This window comes from Urtica dioica, chromosome 10, assembly GCF_054948205.1.
Source record: "Urtica dioica subsp. dioica isolate 48M chromosome 10, U.dioica_male_clone48M_v1_H2, whole genome shotgun sequence".
Classification (NCBI taxonomy): Eukaryota; Viridiplantae; Streptophyta; class Magnoliopsida; order Rosales; family Urticaceae; genus Urtica; species Urtica dioica.
In genome coordinates, this window is record NC_142765.1 from 18,329,942 (window position 1) to 18,354,023 (window position 24,082).

The window sequence follows — 24,082 nt, forward strand, 5'->3', positions numbered from 1 at the left end:
TGAAACAATTATTTATTGTAATATTTTTTCATTAATTTATTTATTTTTATTCATTCATTTATATTTGGTAACCCTTCATTTCAAATGAAAATGAAGGGTATTATTGTCTCTTCAACTTGGTTTATATGGATTATTGGTTATTGTACAAAATAAACTTAATGTAGATTATTTTGACAATTTTATGTTTTAAATTGACTATTATACTCAAACTCCCTTTTAAAATAAAGAAGCATTTTCTCTTCAAAATATTAAGGAGACATTCCACCGCTCTTTTTTTTTTGAAAATGGGTAGACATTCCACCGCTGCTTCATCTTAAATATGGAGATTCTCTGAATAACTTACATTTGAAACCTTTCATAAATACCTATTTTTTGTTCTTGTTCTTTTGAAACCGTAGACAAAAAATGAAAAGTGAAATAAAACTGTAAAAAAGAAATAAATAAATAAATAAAAAGTGTAATAAAAATGTAAAGAACAAAAAAAAATGTAAAAAATGCTATATTTTCATAATAAAATAAGATATTCTAGGAGAAGCCAAGTGTTATCGATTTGTTTTTCTTAAAAGGCGGCTTAAGGAAATTTCACAAATATTAACAATAGTTATATGGGGGATAACTATTGTTTAAGAAATTGTTACATGGAGGATAACTATTGTTACCAAATGTTTCTGAAGCCACATTGAATAAGTATTGTTATCCTCCACATAAATGAAAAAAATACGAGTAGATTTGTGAGCGATATTGAATAAATAAATTGAAGAATTTTTATGAATGAATGTAGTGATAAATTACAATTTCAGTGATATTAATATCAACCGATCTCATAAAAGTCATACGTGACACATGAACTGCTTAATTTGGCGGAAGTAAAAAATATCTATCATCACAACACATAAATAACAATACGCGAGAGTGTATGAGAAACATTGGTAACAATTTGAAGTTTACTGTTTGCAAAATCTAAAAAATACAAAATTTAATCACAAGTTTGTCATTAATTCTGTAGGGTTTAGTTATGAGTGTGTCACTAATTTGACATGTTTTAGATTAAGTGACAAGTTTGTCACTAAATATTTCGAACATAATCTGAGCTAGGAGGAGAGAGAAAACATATTGAAAATGAGTGAGGAAGAGAGAGTAAAGTGTTAGAAGGAGAGAGAAAAATATTCTTTTTAAAGTGTTTTGATTGGTGAAAAGTAATGTGATTTGATTGAAATTGTGGAAAAATTAAATGAAAAGTTGTTGGGATAATAAATGATAAATAATTATTTATATTGAGTGAAGTTAAAATATGAAGAAAAAAAAATTATCCCTCTTTTGACTCGGGTTCCACTAACTTTGACCATGGTAAATTTTTTATTTTTATAGATTTGTGTAAGCTCTTTTTGAATCACTCATAAGTCCATCCCCTATAGATATTTTATCACGAAAAAATTCTTCTTAGTTATTTTTATTTATATTTATAGAATTTTTTTAAATTTGTTTGTTGCTTTAGGCTTTATTTAGAAACACTATTCATATATAAAAAAAATATTAAAAGACTCACTATTTGAACTTATTGTGACGCTGGAAATATTCGCGGTAAATTTGTTTGGATTTTTCAGCATTTGACAATATTCAGCTCTATTGTAGACACAAGCATTAAGATAGAAATATACATTTGTCATTCTCTTAGCAGAATTCATCAAAGATATGATTTAAAAAAAATGGTATGAAATAGCCAATTTAAACTATGACTTTTGCAAAATAGTCATAGATTAAGTATAGCAAAATAGCCAATTGAGAGTACTACGTCTTTTAATCCTGCCTCGATTAATTTTAATCCAGCATTCATAAAACTTACATTCTGTCTTAATAGTTCGTGGGATTAAATTTAATCCAACCTAGATTAATCTTATTTTGGCTAATTTGCTTATAGTTGACAAACTATGACTATTTTGTAAAAGCTTAAGTTTTATTTGGGTATATAGCCGCTCGTTTAAAAAACGGAAATCCTTTTTGACACGTTTAACGACTTTTGACGATCCACTCGGAGATTGACACGTGGCATTAAACTGCCACGTGTCAACCTCTGAGTGGATCGTCGGAGGTCGTTAATCGTGCCAAATAGCATCTCTCTTTAAAAAATCATCTATCAGCTTAACAAAATATTGCTTCTAAAAATAGATTCACAATAATGTTATCATTTCATTTATTACGAACAATCATTTCTCGTGCACAGTCACTCATGTCAATTAGGCAAATATGACTATCAAGTATATCAACACGTACGTTAGTTATCCTTCGAAAAATAAAAGCAATACGTTCTTATATAAACAACAAAGATTTTTTCTTTTTTTAACGCTCAACAATTTAATTTAATTTAATTTTTCCCTTTTTCCTTCTGTTACAGCAAAACACAGACCCAAAAATAGTCAGGTCTTGGACAAAAATAAGTAAAAAAAAATACACGCGCGTTGACCCTAAAAGACACACGAACACAAGACAACCATGCAAAAATATAGCAAATTAACCTCATTTTTTTTATCACAAAATATGTCATCACGAGACCTTTTTTTTGCTCTTTTTCTTTAAAGACAACCAATTAATTACCACAATACATGTTAATTTACTTGTAATAATTTCATTTTATCTCCGCCCTATAATCTCTCACATCCACATACAAAACTCCCCCCAAATTTCCCTCCCCACCACTCTTCCTTTCTCTCCTCCTTTCCCTTGATCACAATCCCACATTCTCTCTCCATTCCCCGAGAGAGATCAATTAACCAAAGAAAAAAAAAAAAAAAAAAAAGAAGGGAAAAACCCTTTCCATAACTCTATATCATACGCAGTCTCTGTCTCTCTCCGCTTCAATTAATTAACTAAGCTTTAAATAAACGATGAATAACAACCTTTGCTTCCTCGCGACGGTCCTCGTCATCATCTTCGCAGCAGCGTCGTCGTCGGAGGCTAAGCTGACGGAGGGGTATTATCGTAAATCGTGCCCGGCGTTCGAGAAGATCATTCGGGACACGGTGCTCCAGAAGCAGCTGACGAGCCCGACGACGGCGGCGGGGACTCTTCGGCTGTTCTTCCACGACTGCATGGTCTCGGGCTGCGACGCCTCGGTTCTGGTCACGTCGAACCATGCGAACCCGGGCGGCTCCGAGAGAGACGCGGACGAGAATCTCTCGCTGCCCGGGGACGCCTTCGACGTCGTGGTCCGGGCCAAGACCGAGCTCGAGCTCACATGCCCGGCCATTGTCTCATGCGCCGATATTCTCTCTCAGGCCACTAGGGACCTCATCACCATGGTCGGTGGACCCTTTTACAAGGTACGTTATGTGTGTGCCCTAATTTGTTAAATAGTAAATTAGTAATGATAGAGGTGTAAGAGTGAATTGATCATATGTTATTTCTCATGAAAAGAAGGAAGGAAAAAAAAAGAAGAAGAGAATTTTAGGTTTATTATACCCATTTTCTTTAGAATGATTTCAAAAAATTTACCCATTTTCTTATTATATTAAATAAAATTGAATTGATTGATATATAAGAGTGAATTTATATGTTATTTCTCATGAAAAGAACGAAGGAAAAAAAAAAAGAGAGAATTTTAGATTTATTATACCCATTTTCTTTAGAATGATTTCAAAAAATTTACCCATTTTCTTATTATATTAAAAAATCCTCTTAAGTAAAATAATAATATTTATAATTAAAATGTTTTCGTCGACTACATTGACGATAAAATCTACGTGATTTATATTGAAGTTGCAGGAGTTTATTAAGAAAAATTAGCCGTACCTTAAAACACTAAGACTATGGGTGAAAGATCAAATAAAAGTCTTAAAAATGATAATACAGATTCACAAAAAAAGGCATACGTTAGAATCTACGTTGAATGCTATCGGTCATGAATTTTATCCATTAATGCATACAGTATTTGGGAAAAAAAAAAAATATTTGCCAAAAATTTACAATGTAATGTAAAGATAATTAAAAAAAAACAAGAAGAAAAAAAACCCAACTGTGTATAGGAAGTTTAGACTTATTCTAGTAAGGTTAAAATCTTATCAATTTTTTTGCTTAATTAAAAAAAAATGCACCTCTCTATAAGAAAATGACAATATTTTATATTATATAGTGCGCATAAAAGTAAAAGGCGTGCATGTAGAACTTTAGACGACCTACTTATAAAAATTAGAGATGTTTTAACTGAAATAATCAAAACTAACACCAAGTACTTAAGACTATTTCATTATATATGTATAATCAAGAACATGATATCGAATCAAACTAAAAGTATATAACATACGAATATGAATTCTGTTAATGTAACCAAATGTATATAAACCTATATACGTAAGAATATTTTATACATAAAGTCAAATTTTATATTTTGTACCCAAAAAGGAAAACCCTTAATTTTATTTAGTATTTTCTTAAAAATCTAAAATATTAGACTTTTTATTTACTAATCAACTATAGTTCAGTTTGAAAGGACTATGATATCTTAATTTTTCACTATTTAATTTATCAATTAATTGAGTAATTAAATCACTAAAATTTGAAAATTTGTTAAATAGACATTTTTTTTGTTGTTGTAAATTTTAAGTAAATAATGCGTCATTGTTTGGACTTTTTTATCATTGTATTTATGCCCTTAAAATCTGATGATTATTTATAATTATTAAAAAATATTTACAACTATTAATATTTTTTTGATTTTGTTGGTAAAATTTCGTGTTTATTTTAAGAGCTTAGTTACTTAATATTTTGTTAATTTATACATATATATATGTAAAGGTACGGCTGGGACGAAAGGACAGCTTCACATCCCACGCGAAAACCGTGAAAGGAAACCTCCCACTAACGAACCACAGCATGGACAGCATGATCGGAATCTTCTCCCGGAAGGGCTTCACCGTGAAAGAAATGGTGGCTCTCTCCGGCGGCCACACCATCGGATTCTCCCACTGCAAGGAGTTCGCGGACCGCCTCTTCCGCTTCAGCCCCACCGTCCCCACCGACCCCGACATCCACCCGAAATTCGCCGCAGCCTTGAAACGCACGTGCGCCAACTACTCGAGAGACCCGTCCATGTCGGCCTTCAACGACGTCATGACTCCCGGGAAGTTCGACAACGTGTACTATCAGAATCTCCGGCGAGGCTTAGGGCTTCTGCGATCGGATAGCGCGATGGCCAAGGATCCGAGGACGAGGCCCGCGGTGGAGTTTTACGCAGAGAATCAGAAGGAGTTTTTCGCCGACTTCGCGCACGCCATGGAGAAGCTCAGCGTGCTCGGGGTCAAGACGGGGAAGAAAGGAGAGGTTCGGCGCCGATGTGATTCTTTCAATTCTATTTAGAGAGAGTGTTTTTTTTTTTTTGTTATTGTTATTGTTGTGGTGATGATCGTTCTTGCTGTTGGTTCTGTTGTTGTTGTTGCTGGTTAGTTTTGAGGTGTTTCATGAGAGTGATTTGTTTGGTTGGAAATGTTTGTCGTGGATGATGAAATATGCTGGTTTATTGCATGAGGGAGAAATATATATATAGTTACGTGACAAATACTAGTTTTTTTTTTCTTCTTCTTGAGCAATGGAGGATAAATGAGTATAGACAGAGAGACTTGAATGCTGAATCGTCTTTGATTGTCTAGTTTAGCAAAGATAATCACTATACACGAAGATCAATAACTAGGTCGGAGTCCCCCTGGGATATGACCGTACACAGAGAAAATGGTTGTTAGGCTCTGTTCGGAGCACGAAAAATGTGAGGGAAAGTGAAAATATGATGGAAAAAAGAAAACGGACATGAAAATTTGATGGGGAATCTATGTAGTGTTTAGAAGTCAGTAGAAAATATTAGGGAAAGAGAGAACGGGATAGTGAGAAAAGAGACAAACTTGGGCTCTATATATATTTGGATGGATTTTATTTTGCACCCAATTTATCACTTTAGTTATACACTTTTCCGCAATCCAAACAATACGGGACATTACATTTTTCTTTCCCTCCTATTTTCCAGGTCCTAAATACGCCCTTAAGGTTAGATTTCAGTCCCTAATCTGACCTAACCGAAATGATTAATAAAGCAAAGAAGTTTGTTAGGTCAATCTGTGTGAAGTCTCGTGTATTAGGTCTCCAGAGCGAGCAGAGGCCGTGCGCGAGGATTGAGCATCGAGTGTGCCGGTAAGAGACATATAAGCATGGGAATCATTTTCGAGCTGGGTATCGTCATCGGTTGAATTCACGGGAATTGGGTCAATGAAATTTTTTTGTTGGGTATAGAAAGAAATGGAATAGAACAAAATGGTAACACTAACAATACTCCTCTATTAATAGAAAGACAGGTCTAGAACAGAACATAATAGAGAGAAAGAAAGAAATTTTTTTTAACAAATCGCCAAGAGCATTTTAGTAGATTTCAAGAGCTTTTACAGTGATGTTGCAAAGGACACAGTTCCTGATCCGAGGCCTTCTGAGTCCGATTCTTCTCTACTTTCTTTATGCATTTTCGGCAGATTTTTCCATGAGTGTAAATCAGACAGTTGAGATCAAATTTGAGCTCGTCCGGTATTCGCTTATTGAGATGAAGATACGCCTTGTTCCGGTCAGCCACACTTGGAAGCCAACCTAGAGATTTCGAAATCTCGAACACCTGAACGAACGACCAAAAAAAAAAAAACAGCTTTCTTGAGTACCAAGGAACAGAACAAAAAGGAAAAATCGGGTCAATGTAGAGAGTACTGCATTACATGTGTGTCCACCGGAAAATCGTCTCGCTGGAGTTGAAACATCAAAACACAAGCCACCTATAAACTCATTCGGAAAACATAGATTTTAGTGATTTTTTTCTTTCCATCAAAGGCGGATTTAAAAAATGGAAATCTGTAAGAAAAATTACAGTTTTGGGGCCGATTCCTTTGAAGTGGGAGAGTTCGGCCTTGACTTGATCGATCGAAAAACCTCGCAAGTATTCCAAACATAGCTTTCCTTTCCTCTCAAGCAAACAGGCTAACGTGTTCTTGATACATCTGGCTTTTGTTGGGGCTAAACCTCCACATCTAATGGCATCCTCTAAACACTTTGAATCACAATCCAAAACCTTCTCACCAAAATAAACAACCGAGTTAGAAGAGAAGCCATTGAGGATCAATATCAAAGCAAAACAAGACTAGAATTTCCAAATGGAGTCATCTTCAGTCAGAATTCCGAACACAATTAAAAAAAAAAAAAAAAACCCCCATCTCAATAATCCATCTTAAAGCTACACCCATGAACCCAATATAATAAATACATAAATAAATAAATAAAAGAAGCAGAAGTACATACATTTTGCCAAGAGGGAAAAGCGGACTTGAGAGAATCAAAAGCCCTAAGGGAATTAACCTCCGTTGTGTTCTGAGACAGAACAGTCCTGACCAAACCGTCCAAAACACTCTCCTTTTGGTTCGGCTCATCGAAAGACTCGGACTTTACATCGTCGCTGGTATTGGGTCTAGTTCGGCGATACTTTGCGAATTCTTCGGGAAAGCCGTGGTGAGCTAGGAGGTCGTCTCGTACGGCTCGGCATTGTTCAAGGCTCGGCCATGGGTGGTCTGGGTATGGATCGTCGGAGGAGAGACCCGAGGTAAGTTTGGGTTTAGGTTTTGATTTTTGAGCTGTGGGTTTCTTGTCGTCGGATTGTTGTTGATGGTCGAATTGGTTTTTCCTTTTACGAGGTTTTTGCATTGACATTGTCACTATTTGTGAAATTGCTGTTCGTGATTCCTTTTTCCTATTTGGGACTTCGATAGTTCGATTCTAATTGTTGACGACGACGAGGGGAAAAATATTTGGACGCGCACAAACGACATGTCGTAATACGCAGAAATGAAAAATGGAAATTGTTGTTAATTTTTTATTTTTTATTTTTGCTAAGCTTTTATACCCATTTTAAGTTTTGTTCCGCATCATACCCTAAAATTATTATTTAAGTACTATCATTAAATCTCGTTCAATAATTTTTTAACCTCATTCTCATCGGCATGTTCGTCGCAGACTTTGGTGTATTACCGTGTGATCAACTTTGTCATCAAACTCGACAAATCTTTTTCTTCACGACGAATGTCTTGTTGCACTTCCATTACTTTATCTCTTGTCATCACTATTGCTATTGAACTCGGGTTGGAATCAGTATCGCAACGTCATCTTTATGTTGGATTTTTGTGTATGGTGTCGCTTGATTTGGTATGACGTCTAATTTGGTGGATCTTAGTATCTTTCTTTCTTCGATGTTCATGCCCTTTTACTTCCAAGTTCATGCCCTTTTTCAGCCTCGTGGAGTATATTTTTTAACAGCAAGTTTTTGTTATGTTTTTGTTTAGTGTGCTCTAGCAAACTAGTTATTTTGAAACATTATAATTTTAATATGGTTAAGTTTTAAAAGTTTTAATTAGCTAGTTATGACATGTTAGTCTTTTACCCAAATACCCTTAATTATTTATTTTAAAAAAATTAATTAGAATCCCACAAACTAAATAACTGCTTTCCTAGTTAATTATTTTTCAAAATTCAAGAATTTTTTTTTTGTTGCACTTCATTTCTCTTTCGTCGAAAAAAGTTAAATTTGTTATTGTCCCAAAATTTGAAAAACGCATAATTTATTGACAAAAATTAACGAAAATTTACTGATGATTAAGAAATAAGAAACATGAACCCATACAGAAAATCAGCGCCTATTAACATTAATTAACGAAAATTTACTAACGATTCAAAAGTAAAAAACCTGAAATCATACAAAACCACTACATTTTAATGATAATTAACGAAAAATTATTGACGATTTATAAATAATTAAAAATTATCGGAACTAAGCTAATAGTCAGTCAGATTTTATACGAATTCGTGAATTTAAAAAAATAACAAGTTTCAATGATGAAATTTATAAACTCTTTTTTGACATCCAAATTCCAGAAGAATAAAGTCGTTTGTATACAATCAGACTTGAGTGCATAAAACTTAAAATACCCAATGATCCATGATATATAATCATACTCTATGAAAGTGCATAAAACTTAAAATATGCAATTGTCACTTACACTGTTACAACCATAAGAAATGAAGTTAGCTATGCACATTTCAAAATAGCTATCGATTCTTGAGAGAGAGAGAGAGAGAGAGAGAGAGAGAGAGAGAGAGAGAGAGAGAATATTGGCGTGAAAAAAAAGAGAGAGGGAGAAGAGATAATATGAGATCCTAATAATTAGGAAAATTGAATAATACATTAAATTATTTTATTAAAAATTAAATTATAATTGTTAATTTATAAGGATAGCTGCATAAATTATTTGCCACATCAGCCTGTTGGTTATTTATTTAATGTTTTTTAAACATTGGCTATATTAAAATCTCAACGTTTAAAGTGGGTTAATTGGTGATAGAATTCATGATATATTCGTCAAAAAAAGTATTCTCTAAATTTAAATACACTACGTAATCTAATCTATGAAATTTCTCACATAAAATTGTAGTCAAAGTTGAGTATTAAAATTGTATTCTTTAGTTTTCTAAATTGTGGAAGATTATATGTCTTGTTAAATGGAACAAAAGATAGGATTACTTTTTTCTTAATGGAAATTATATGATAGTGATTTTTGAAACTACTAAAAAAAACAGCGTTTTAAAGTTTTTATCGCGAAAATAGCGTTGTTAAAGTTGACAGCAATCAACTTTTATTTTTATTTTTATTTTATGTTTACAGATTTTTTAAAAAAAATTGTTTACTATTTACGATTTACAGATTCATTATATACTATAACTAAAAGGAGGTGCAAATTTACTGTAGCAACTCCTCTCCAATCCATCTGTGCCACGTGTGTGAAGTGTTTTTCCTTTTTGCTCTTTTAATGTTGTATGTATTTGTGCTTCGTATGAAATATCTTCCTTGAAAAAAATAAAGGTAAAAACTAATGTGTCTAAATTTTATGCCAACTTATTACAATGTGTGTGCATATAACTGGTCTTTCTAGACTTTACACATGTTTACATCACATGGACTTAGGCAGCCACACAAAATTTGGTCTGGTCTGGCCATGTATCACTTCATAATTGAGCACGCAATATTTTAGATATATCTGATGGTTATATATACAAGGCTGAGTGAATACTTTGGTGCCTTTCACATATCACTTTTCCAGAAAATACACCAACTTTCGAACGTCTCACCATCGTCGTTACCTACTTTGACTTATCCTAACCAAGACTTTGTGTTGTTCTGTCTTCTTCTTCTTCAATATTTATTTCGTGTGTTTACGTGTATGTGTATGTCCACACACTTAAATAATAATTTTTCAGGTAGCTTACATGAAATATATTATACTGTTTTGGAAGTTTTTCAAATTGAAAACGATATGTATACTAAAATATTTTTGTTTAATTTTGCAGATAAGAAAAAGTCCCACAAAAATTAAAAATTATGTGAAATCCCAAATTTTAAGCTTAATTAAAAAGCTAAAATTTTAGTGTTCGAGTGACTGTTAGTTTTTTTTTAATAAAGTAGTAGTGAATGATTTTTTTTTACGTGGTAGTTTTTGAAGTTTTATGTGTGTTTTGGTTTAATTTTAAAAAGTTTTTGAAGTTTTTTAATTTTATGTGTGTTTTGGTGTGTTTTTTTTATTTTAATATATTCTTTAAAATACAAATTATAGATATATATATATATATATATATATATATTATATAAGTTATATATTATAACTAAGTTATATATATTATATGATTATATATATATATATATATATATATATATTTAAGATTAATTTGTTAAGACATGCATTATGTACGTATATATAATTATGTTATATATTATATTATATAATATAATATAATATTATACGATACATAGTAATCACGTACTACTAAGGGATATATATATATATATATATAATTATATATAATAAAAATAATTCTTAATAATTTATGATTAGAAGTAGGATTAGGGTTTAATTAAGCCATATATAAATATCTAATCCTTTTTTTTCACGCTTCTTCTCTGCTCTCACTCCCCCACTCCTCTCTTTGTTTGGAAATTCGTAACTCTAAATAGTTATGCTTTCTTTTCTATCTGGTTCGGATTTCTTGAAAATGGTTTCTTAAAATGCTTGCCCTGATTTCAAAAAGTATGGTTCTGCATTGATTCTTTATGGAAAAGTCAGGTTTAAGTGTCTTCTATCTAAATCTTTAATCGAAAAATATTTTTGTGAAATACAGAATATTTTCCGATTATTTCCAAATCAGTGCGCAGACCTGAGACCTATTTCCGATTTTCATACTTTAAACGGTTTACTCTGGATTCAAAAATTTTGGTTTTGCGTTGATTCTTTATGGAAAAGTTAGGTTTAAATGTCTTCTATCTAAAACTTTAATCGCAAAATATTTTTATGAAATACAGAATATTTTATGATTATTTTAAAAACGGTGCGCAGACAGTTTTTGGCAAAAATTTTAAAGTTAGATTTTAGCACTTCTTTTATTTTTAATAAATAGTTAAAAAATTATTTTGGCTGTGGTGCATTTACAAAAAGTGAACTTATGTTTTATACGTACTTAAATGTTTACAGAAGTTTTCTCAGAGTTTTAGTTTTTCACCGAAACCCTAATAGCCAAGGGTATTTTAGTAATTTCACATTGAATGTCGTTTCTGAAAACTTTCAGAATCTAAAGTATGTCTTGAATCCTTTCCTTAGCTGACCCCCGATAGTCTTTCACCCCGATTAGGTTTCGAGTCAAGTAGAGGTTCCAATCTGTCTTCGACCCAAAGGGCTTTATTCCTGTTTTGTCAAGGTGAGAATAATCTCACTGCAACACAGATTAGTTCAAAATAAAATACGATAAGTATATGATCTGAATGAGTTAATGATATATTTTTTTAAATTGTTATAGTGTGATTGTTTGACATATGTGTTATGGTATGATATGGTATGGTATGATAAATTATGTGTGATATGTTATGATATGCTAAGTTTATGATATGGTATGGTATGTTATGTTATGTGATGATATGATATGATGTGGTATGTTATATGATGATATCTTATAATTAGAATACTTATATCATGTTCTTATTTCTAGTCATGTTATCATGTATATTTTATGTCATACGTCATTCATGCATGTCACGAAAATAAAAAAGTGAAAAGATAAAGATAAGCAAGGGAGTCGTACCACCTCGAGCTACGGAGGTCTTAAGGAGAATTTCTCGAGCCGACTTACGGTGCCAAATGGGAAAATTTCTCGGGCCGAGGCCCTAATATGTTTATTATATAGAGCGAAGTGTGGGACTTTGCAACCCCATATTTTCGTCTCTTAAGTGTGCACTGAAATAGGTACGACTACCCTAGGGGCACCCCGAACTAAAAGTTGATAGAATCAAGAAAAGAAAGATCAAGTCATCAATTAGTTTTAAAATACTAATAACCGGTTCATGCATTGCATTACTCTTTTTATTTTGTGAGCTTTATATTATTCTCGCTGAGCGTAAGCTCATTTCTTCAAAAAAAAATATACGTCGGTGTTGTAGGTAAACAACTTGCAAGGAACTGAGCAGGGCGGACTAGCGGCGTCGATAGCGAGATGGTTGAGTTATGATTTTCATTTACAGAATAAGTCTTCCGCTACAAGTCTTTAAGAAATAAATTTTAAAGTTTTTATTTTCAATTATTTCAAAGTTATGAAGTTTCAAAGAGCTTCTAATTTGGTTGAGATTTAGATTATGGAATATATTTTAGTATTTTTGCCGCTATGTTTAATTTTAAATTCGTATTTTCAATTTTGGTTAAGTACTTTTCATGAAATGTTCGATATGCAATCTTCATATTTTTCTTAAATGCTTTTGTTTCTTTTTAAGATCTTAAAATTTTGGTTCGCCTTAATTCGATGTGTTTTAAAAAAAATAAAAATCCTTCCAAGTTTTCTAAAGAATTTTATAAAGTTTAAAAAGTAAGATAAGTAAGACGGTCCGAAAAGTCGAGTCGTCACAAATTAATACCTACCTTTAGGGTTCTTCACAAATATGAGAATGCCCAAAAAAAAAATATGATGTCTCTTTTTTAAACAGCGTATGTGTGACCTGGCCATATATTCTTATTATCATCTTCGTATTTGTGTTGTTATTATTAAAATTTAAACCGGCTATATTTTCATGTAATAACATGTTTTCATCTTTTTTTATTTTTTTCAAGGTCAAACATCTCTATAGTGTAATCGTCGACCGTATATTGTTATTTGCTCCAGTGTATGATTTAGCTACTGCATATATATAAAGTAAGTCTTCTCAATTATTCGAGTCAATAATTTATTATATCGCTTTCACTTCGCGTTGAAATAACATGTGTTCCTTTTTGTTATTTTTTTCAAGGTCAAATAGTTGTATAGTTTGGTGTTTAATATATTATTGTTGCTCGCTCCACCATACCGCCTACTGTATAAAGTAAGTACACGTTAACTATATTGCTAAGTACTCTCAATTATTCGACAGTCAACAGTTTATTATATTGCTTTCACTTCGCATTGAAATAACATGTGTTCATGTTTCTGATTTTTTCCAAGGTAAAATAGTTGTATAGTTTGGTGTTTAATATATTGCTGCTCGCTCCATTGTATCGCCTACTGTATAAAGTAAGTATACGTTAACTATATTTTTTTTATTTTAGATTGAAATACCATTTGCGTGACCACGTATTCTTATTATCGTTGTTATATATATGATGCGATTATTAATATCAAAACTTGCTATCCTTTCATGTATTAATATGTGCTCATGTTTCTTTATTCCTTTTCAGCTAAAATAGTTTGTCTGGTCGTTTATCTTATCACCTACCATCTATTGTATAAAGTAAGTCCTTTCAATTCTAAATAGTCAACACTTGATTGCACGCAAAATATAACTTCTTTTAATGGACTAGATGTTGTATTGCTCCGATTTTAAATTGTGTATCCAAATTGGTCATTCTTTTTTGTTACTACTAAAAATTTAAATTTTTTTAATATATTTTCTTGATGTACCTGAGAGTAGTTTCGGTAATTTGAATTACGTATTGGAAAGAAAATACACCAGAAGAAGAAGCTAACCATATTTATACTATTATTAATTTGCACTTTTCTCTCTAATTTCATACAACTTACATAAGCTATGTACGAACTTATATCGGTATTACGAGTTTTAGACTTGAGTTATTCTTAGAAATATCAGGAATCCTGATCTTTTCAAGTAATCACATATGTTTGTATCGCTGATTTGTATTTAGGTCAAATAGCTGTGATTTGGTTGTCCATCGATCGTATATTGCTACTTGCTTCAGACCTTCTACAAGTAAGTTGCTACAATTTCTTTTGTCAACGGCTTTAAAAAAGTTTCTACTTTACCCTAATGTCTCCTAATATGTCATCTTTCATTATGACTACTAGCATTACAAAAAAGAGTACTCACATTATACAAAATTACCTAAATTACCTAGACAGTTACTTCATACTACAACTTAGGTTTCTACAAGTATTGTTGTACGACTTATTCATTCAATTGCACATATATTCATAGCTATTTTCTGTGACAGGCTTTACAAATTTCAGTAGAATCCAACTACTTAGTTTCCATATAAAGTTTCCATTTTTATTATATTTAATTACTGTTTTTTTTTCCTTTACCTCTTCTTAGTCTTCATTATTCATGAGTAGAAAGCGTAGTAATCTATCTATAAATCCACGTCGTTGCCCAAAGAATAAACATAGAAGACGTAATAATATTAATAGTAACATGGCAACAAATACCAACTACTTGGATGATGAAATCATTGATCCTGCTCCCGAAACATCAACTGTATCCCGTAAAACTCAAAAAAGATTATCGTTAATTTCCAATATGCAAATAAAATCTCCCAAAGTAGTAGCGACACAGTATACCTGATATCTAGATTTGGGTGACTGTAAATATTGTTGCGAGTATTGTGGGGCATTATTCTGGTTTGATGAACGTTCAAATGAAAGTGGTCCACCTACATATAATTTATGTTGTCAAAAGAATAAAGTGAAACTACCCTTACTAAAGGAGAGTCCGCCGATATTATATCATATCTTAAGCTGTAATAGTGAACCAGAGACCATTTACTACAAAATATATATATATATATATATATATATATATATATATATATATATATATATTCGTACACTAAATTCGATGTTAGCTCTAACATCTTTTGGAGCTAATATAGATACAAATATTAATAATTATTAAGGTCCATATATATTTAAAATAAGTGGACAAGTACATCATTTATTAGGTTCTCTATTACCAACTAATAATAAACCTCCCAGATTTGCCCAATTATATATATATATATATATATATATATAATTATATATCACACTAATAATGAAATACAAAATAGAATGTCTACATTAGAATTTAAAGATGACTCAAAATTTATTACTGAACCAATTCTTAAAAAATTAATTGATATGTTAGATGAAACAAATATATTAGTAAAAACTTTTAGAACTATAAGAGATAGATATGAACAGACAAATATTCCAAATATCAGACTAAGACTTTTAGGTAGAAGAAATAGAGATTCTGATCAATATGATCTACCAACATCGAATGACATCGGTGGATTAATTGTTGGTGACATTGGAGAATATGAACAAGGAAAACACATTATTGTAGAAAACAAACCTAATAATCTACAACGAATCACAAAATTACATCCTTCCTACATGTCGCTACAATATCCACTACTCTTTCCGTACGGAGAAGATGGGTATAGACCAGACTTAAAATTGAATACTGATCATTTGGATAAGCAACATTCACGTAAAAGAATTCCAATGAGAGCGGTTTATTGCTATCAATTACAACAACGCTCTAATTCAAAGAGCACTCTACTGCGAAGTGGTAGATTATTGCAACAATATTTAGTTGATGCATATTCTTCTGTAGAAGAAGATCGATTAGATTTTGTTAGAAAAAACCAAAAAACTCTAAGATCCAAAATCTATCAAGGTATTCAAGATGTCGTTAAAAGAGGAGATACCGACGCCAATACAATAGGGAAAAAATAATTCTTCCATCGAGTCATACATGAAGTCCGAGATATATGTTACAAAATTATCAAGACGCGATGGCAATTTGTAGAGAATATGGAAATCCTGATTTGTTTGTAACTTTCACATGTAATCCAAAATGGCCTGAAGTTACAAGAGCACTATCATTAATCTCCGGCCAAAAATCAGAAGATCGACCTGATATAGTAACAAGAGTATTCAAAATGAAATTGAATCAAATACTTCTAACTATAAAATCAGGAACTATTTTTAGACCAGTAATTGCTGATTTATTCGTTGTCGAATTCCAAAAAAGAGGATTACCACACTGTCATCTCTTATTTTGGTTACATTCTGAACATAAAATAAACGACCCATCACAAATTGACAAAATAATTTCAACAGAGATACCAAACCCTAGCACCGACTTGATAGGATATAATATATTTACTGAATTCATGATGCATGGGCCGTGTGGTCTTGCAAAGACAAATGCCCCTTGCATGATTCATTGTACCTTACAATAGAGAATTGTGTCTCAAATTTAATGCTCATATAAATAGTGATATTTGTTCTCAATCAATGCTTATCAAATATTTATTTAAATACTTGACAAAAGGACCGGACCGTATAAGAGCAGTTTTTGAAGATAATATATGCTCTGAAAATTCAGTACAAACAAATACGAATATTGATGAAATAAAAAATTATATCAATTGTCGCTATATTACACCATATGAAGCTACATGGAGATTATTTGAATATCCTATGCATCATAGAAGACCACCTATTCAACGATTATCAATTCACTTACCATATACACAAAATATTACATATCATTCGAATAAAAAACTTGAAAACATTTTGAGACAACCAGAAATTCAGAAAACAACTTTAACGGAGTGGATGACTATAAACAAATCCAACGAGGAAGCTAGAAAATTAACCTATATACAATTCCCCAAAAAATGGGTTTGGAACAATCGAGATAAAATTTGGACTCCAAGAAAATTTGGTTACACAATCGGACGTACATATTATGTTCACCCGAATTCGGGAGAGCTATATTATTTAAGATTACTCCTCAATTATAAAAACAAAAATTAAGCGATATAAGCCATGTACACATAAGTGTTTGTGTTTTAGCCAACGTTTTGTAAATTTTTTGTAAATAGCCAAAAACTATTGTAAATATTTTATAAATAGTCGTATTTATTAGAAATTTACTCTACGGTTTTTATTATTTTGATAGCGTAAATAGATTTACGTGGCTATTTACAAAAAAATAACGAAACGTTGGTTATTTCGAAATTTCTAACGTTTCATATGGCTAGATAGCCACTGAACCCTTATAAAAAAGGAGCTACTAGCTTTGAATCTTTACGAACAATCGATGATGTAAAATACCCAACATTCCAATCAACATGTAATGCTTTAGGATTATTAGGAGATGATAAAGAATGGAACGATTCAATTTTGGAAGCCACGTTTATTTCAACAACAACACAACTAAGACAACTATTTGTTCTACTTTTTTTATTTTGTAATATAAATGATCCAATTCAGTTATTTGACAAACATTGGAAACACATGACTGACGACATTGTATATAGAATTCATAAATTATTTAATAGTGATCAGTTTAAGAAACCTGAATATGAACTACATGATTACGTCCTTTACGAATTAGAGAAAATATTAAATATGAATTCATCAAGTTTGAAAAATTACCACCTCCCTTTACCAAAAGAATCACTACTCGATGATTTAAATAATAAACTTTTAAGAGACGAATTAAATTATGATACAAATCAATTGAAAGAAGAAAATTTGAATTTAGTTTCACATTTAATATATACAACAAAATTACGATCCGTAAACTATATACAACAAAATTATAAACTCAGCTCAAAATCACGATCCGTAAACTATACTTTATTTACGGATACGGAGGAACGGGAAGACATATTTATGGAACACTATTATTAGTAAATTAAGATCAAATAATGAAATTGTTCTAGCTGTTGCATCATCAGGAATTGCCTCTTTATTACTACCCAAAGGCAGAACTGCACATTCTAGATTTAAAATACCATTATTGGTAGATAAATTCTCAACATGTCACATTAAAAAACAAACACAATTAGCAAAATTGATCGACAAGACGTCCCTCATATTATGGGATGAAGCACCAATGAATAATAGATATTGTTTTGAAGCCTTAGATAAATCACTACAAGATCTGAAAAATAATTGCGATCTACCATTTGGAGGAATGTCTATGGTCTTGGGGGGTGATTTTCGACAAATCTTACCGATTATCACATCTGGATGTAAAGCACAAATAATTGACGCCACTCTAACTAATTCTTACTTGTGGCCACATTTTAATATCCTACATCTAACACATAATATGCGACTTGCTCGACAAAATATATCAGCTGACGAAAAAGAAAATATTACAAAATTTTCTACATGGATTTCGAGCATTGGTGAAGGTATTGCAGAAGGAATCAAAGATGTAGAAAATGAAGATGCTACATGTATTAAAATACCTGAAATTTTTTTATTACATTATGATTCTAACCCAATACAAAAAATTACACATTCAATATATAATGAATTCATTTCTAATTTTAATAATATTGAATATTTAACCATAGTAGCCCTTAAAAATAAAACCGTTGATGAAATAAACAAGTATATCTTATCATTAGTTCCGGCTGAATCTAAAATATATTACAGCTATGATACAATTTTACCGTCTTATGGAAATATTGACGAATTAAATCTATTATATCCACAAGAATATTTAAACACATTGAATTTTAATGGATTACCACCACATGAATTAAATTTGAAAATCGGCGCCCCCATCATGTTATTACGAAATTTGAATCAATCTTTAGGACTATGTAATGGAACAAGATTAATAATAACACAACTAACAAATAGAATAATTGAAGGTCAAATAATCAATTCAGAAAATACAAATGATATAGTGTATATCCCTAGAATAGAAATGACTTTTCATGAATCAAAATGGTCGTTCATTTTGCAAAGAAAACAATTTCCTGTAAAACTTTCATATGCCATGACAATAAATAAAAGCCCAGGACAGTCTTTAGATAAAATCGGTTTATACATAGAAAATGGAATTTTTACTCATGGTCAATTGTATGTAGCTTTGTCAAGAGTCAAATCACCGGCTGGGTTTATATTAATACATAAATCGATGGATAAATATCCAAATTACATAATATATATATATATATATATATATATATATATATATATATATATATATATAGTCTACAAAGAAATTCTTCATAGCGTTACATAAGGAAAGGACCAACATATGTCATATTAAATTCTATATTATCATCACATGTATTATTGTTGTGAATTAACAGATAATGACCACACCAATCAAATCCATACGACCGAACCAGCAATATAATGTGATAGTCGGTAGGTTTGAGGACTATATTTTGGTTGATGAAGAGGTACGTATTTACATGTATTTAAATTATATATATGCTCAAAAAAAATTGTTAAATATGTTTAAACATTGTGTTCATTACGTTGTGCTAATGACTTCCATATTCTTTCTCAATTAATAACAGCATGAAACAATACATGCAACAATCAGGGCTCGGGACATCGATATTGTCTCACCAAAAATCCAGACAGGCAATATATATGAAATCATAAACTTCTTCGTTGACCATAACAAGGCCAAATACAGAGTCGTCCCTCATAGCGCAATAATACAATTAACAAAGTGTCAAGCTTCACACTGGTTTCTACAGAAGCTCCAAAGATATCCCCGCACAAGTTTTACTTTGTTGAGTACAACCACCTTTCAGAGAGAATCAACAACAACAATATTCTTATCGGTAATATGCTTATTCAATTTAATTATCTTTGTACGAATACAATTCTCAAATATAATTTAATTCTCAATATCAATATTGATACGCAGATGTAATAGGAGTTCTAAAAGGCATCCAACCAATACAAGAATCCGGCGTCAACAACAGAGTTACGTTAAGGAAAACGATCAATATTCAAAACATCACGTAATTAATTTCTATAATTTATAGTCACCGTAGAAAAGTATTTTATCTTCTGAATTTTAAGTATTTTCTTCTTTTTGCAGAAGTGACAATTTACACGTTACATTGTGGGGAGAACTAGCACAAAAGTTTGATGAAGAACTTGGTAAATTAACCAAAGAAACGAGGGTCACAGTCTTCGCAGCAATGCTGGTCAAACAATACTCAGGTATTATATAAATTCATTTTAGTTTTTAAAATATATAAAAATTAGTAACATGTTATCTAATAATTATTATTCATGAAAACCATATGTTGCAAGCACATCTTCGTCAATGTAGTTTTTTGATCCACCTTTGGCAGACACCGAAACTTTAAAAACAAGGTAAACTCAAAAAGTGTTATTGAAAAAAAAAATGGACTGCATACTGCTTAAGATATAACTAATAGCTATTTAGATACTCAATAACAACTGTATTTTTTCCTATTCATCTACAGATTCCTCAACCAAGCAACAAAAATTGAGGTACTTCCACCAGCAAAATCAGTTAAGCCCATAGAAGAGCAAAAAATAAAAAACATGAAGAAAATTAGTGAGCTTAAAATATCTGATCCGGTATGTCATTTCATATTATTCAATTAGGTTCGCTTATTTTTATGTTGATGTTTCAAACCTAAATCTTCTACGTATTTTGATGCTTTATTATAGAATGCTAAATACACAATCAATGCAACAATCACAAACTTCGATACAACACAAGGCTGGTATTACAACTCTTGTCCCACTTGCAATAAAATGATCAAACCCTCGGGGACATCATGGTGGTGAGGTGATTACGAGTTTATACAAGGCCTTCCAGTACCATGGTACTATTTAGTCATAATAAAATTGTTTTTAATAACATAAATAACATAACATACTCAGCTTCTATGTATTCACTATGATACAGGTACAGGTTAAACACACAATTAGAAGATGACAGTGGAAAAACGATTGTAACTCTATTAGGGAAAACTACGCAAATTCTTATACAAAAATCATGTCATGTACTGACTTTTGTTGAAGGTTACACTGATCAAGCACTAATTCCCCCAGAAATCGAACGGCTCAAAGGTTTGCACAAAATTTTCCAAGTTTACTTAAAACCACATAGAGCATCCACAGGTATCATTGTTTCTAAAATATTTGAAGATCAGCTTCAAGAAAAAAAAAAAACCCAATTTCAACTACTCCAAGCTTAGATCAGCTTCAAGGAAAAAATGAAATCCCAGTTTCAAGTGCTCCAAGCTTGATCCCAAAAACTCCAAATCCAAAACCATTAAGTTTCAGGTAATAAAATATATAGAATTTCTTTATAGGATTAACATTCTCATTTACCTAAGTACTCCACTCTTTACTGTAGTGTTGAAGAAGAAACGCCATCAACATCTCTCAAACGAAAGCTTTTCAGGTAAATATCTATCATTTTAGGATAGTAACTAATCTCTCATATATTAAGTTCAGTAAATGTTTTCTTTGACCTATAGTGAAAACAAGGAAGACACAAATCTTGTGCCATCATCCCCTACCATTTCAACATTTGCTGGTGGTGTTTCTCTCGCAACTCCTATTGGAGCACTAAGATCTTGTTTATCTTCAATTATCATGTTATGCATAATTATGCATGCAGTCATTATATCTTGTAAGACGTCTTTTCTCCAAAATCGTGTCGGTCCCGCAACAATTTCAAATCGTTGTTGGAGAACCCCGAATGCATGTTCTACGTCTTTTCTGCACGCTTCTTGCTTCATTGCAGAATACTTTTTTTTTGCCACGCAGCTCTTGGATAGTTTGCATGCCAAATAGTAACCCATATTATACTCTATTCCTTGTATGACATAATAGGCAGGAGGAGCGATACCTTGAGTGAGATTGGAAAATAAATGGGAGGAATCTAGCACATTGATATCATTGTTGCTCCCTGGCATACCAAAATAAGCATGCCATATCCAAATATCATAATCTGCTACAGCTTCAAGTATAATAGTAGGCTTTCCACTGCGACCCGTGTATTGGCCGGCGCATCCAGTGGGACAATTTTTCCACTTCTAATGCATACAATCTAAACTTCCTAACATTGCTGGAAAACCACGTTGTTGACCAACATGCAGAAGTCTAGCAATATCATTAGTTGTTGGTGATCTTAAATATTGCTCATAAAATACCTCAACGATTGCCCGACAAAACTTCTTCATGCTTTCAATTGCCATTGACGTACTCGTCTGTGGCATCTGTCGGAACACCGTATGCCAGCATCCGAAATGCAGCTGTTATCTTTTGAAGGGGTGACAAACTAAGTTTGCCAGCGCGATCCACCTGTTGCTCGAAGTAGTTGTCATGACCTTGAACAACATCCTTTATGCGGAGGAATAGTGAGCGAGACATCCGATATCTCCGACGAAACATGGCTTCATCATACATCAGGGTTTCTGAAAAGTAATCATTGAATAGTCGACGGTCTGCACTCACTCGATCACGGTTGATGAAAGCACGTCCTGGCACTGAGCCTCCCGCTCTCATGTCTACTTGGTTGGAATGTTGACGGATAAGCTCTGTAATCAGGATATTGTTATTGATGATAGCACGAGTTATGGCCTCCTCCTCTTCATCCAAACTAGTAATGAAATCGTCATCCGAGCTTGAAAACGACGAGGATGAATTAGTATTCATTTTGGGAGATAAAATGAGAGGATGTGTATTATATTCAGAATAGAATGAGTGTGTGTATTAAAACTCATGATAGAATTGGTATTTTATAGAGAAAAAGTTAATGATAGAGGGAATCTTGTAAGTGAGTAGTCAAATCGCATCAAAACGAGTTGAGAAACGTGAGAATCTTGTAAGTGAGTAATCAAATCGCGTCAGAACGAGTTGAGAAACGTGAGAATCTGGTAAGTGACTAGTCAAATTGCGTCAGAACGAGTTGAGAAACGTGAGAATCTTGTAAGTGACTAGTCAAATCGCGTCAGAACGAGTTGAGAAACGTGAAAATCTTGTAAGTGAGTAGTCAAATCGCGTCAGAACGAGTTGAGAAACGATAGAATCTTGCTATAAATATTGCCTTCATAAGTTGTAATTTCACCACATCACTCACCTTACTAAAAAAATGTCTAGAGCTTCTAATTACTCTCGAGATGAAGACAAACTCCTTTCTAGGGTTTACATGGAGATTTCGCAATACCCAATCATCGGTATATACCAATCATCCGATCAGTTTTGGACTCGTGTTGCGGAAGCTTACAACAACGAAAAAAGTCCGGATTCAGAGATGCGTTCGACGCGATCAATCCAGTGTCGTATTCAAGTGATTGAGAAAGCTACAAGGAAGATGCATGCATGCATTCGACAAATTGAGAATAGACACCCAAGTGGTGCTTCAACTGAAGATATTGTGAGTATTATAGTTTATTGTTTTCTCACGATTAGATTTTTACTTAACCATTGTTTTATCAACTTTCAGATGGATCAAGCTAAAGTATTGCTTTCACAAGATGAAAAATTCAAGAAAGGTTGAAAGTTTGATCATGTGTGGAACATTATTAAGAATTTTGAAAAATTCTAAGATGGAGCCTCAAGTGCAAGACAAACATCTCGAGGTTCATCTTGCCCACAAGAGTCAGAAAATCCAACTCCTAAATCTGCTAGACATCCATCGCGGCCGATTGGGGTGAAGAAAGCCAAATTAAAAAAATATTGGATGATGGAATAATGTCTAGAATTAGTGGTATTGAGGAAGGAAATAAAGAACTTCTTGAGCAATTGAAGAAGACAAGTGTTATCAAGCAACGCCACTTGGAATTGAAAGAAATCAAGGAAGAAAATAAAATATTGTTCCGGGATTTAAGTTCAATACCAGATCCACAGTTTCGTGCATATGTTCAAGCCGAACAAGCGAAAATTATGCAAAAGAGGCTTGAACAAC

General features: G+C 32.2%; 3 protein-coding genes across 3 annotated transcripts; 2 read left to right on the forward strand and 1 right to left on the reverse strand.

Moving 5' to 3' along the window:
- The first annotated feature begins 2,882 nt into the window (after positions 1-2,882).
- Positions 2,883-5,349, forward strand: LOC149383700 (peroxidase 41-like). The gene is made up of 2 exons (XM_089627883.1): positions 2,883-3,317; positions 4,789-5,349. Exons 1-2 carry the CDS (start codon positions 2,883-2,885, stop codon positions 5,347-5,349), a joined length of 996 nt encoding a protein of 331 aa, XP_089484009.1.
- A 946-nt stretch (positions 5,350-6,295) lies between these two features.
- LOC149383701 (DNA glycosylase superfamily protein) lies at positions 6,296-7,775 on the reverse strand. The gene is made up of 4 exons (XM_089629221.1): positions 7,315-7,775; positions 6,887-7,087; positions 6,738-6,794; positions 6,296-6,640 (listed from the first exon to the last, which is right to left on the reverse strand). The coding sequence occupies exons 1-4, from the start codon at positions 7,717-7,719 to the stop codon at positions 6,407-6,409; spliced, it is 897 nt and encodes a 298-aa protein (XP_089485347.1). The 5' UTR covers positions 7,720-7,775; the 3' UTR covers positions 6,296-6,406.
- A 15,491-nt stretch (positions 7,776-23,266) lies between these two features.
- Positions 23,267-23,674, forward strand: LOC149383702 (uncharacterized). Its single transcript, XM_089627884.1, has 2 exons — positions 23,267-23,551; positions 23,621-23,674. The coding sequence occupies exons 1-2, from the start codon at positions 23,267-23,269 to the stop codon at positions 23,672-23,674; spliced, it is 339 nt and encodes a 112-aa protein (XP_089484010.1).
- The last annotated feature ends 408 nt before the right edge of the window (positions 23,675-24,082 follow it).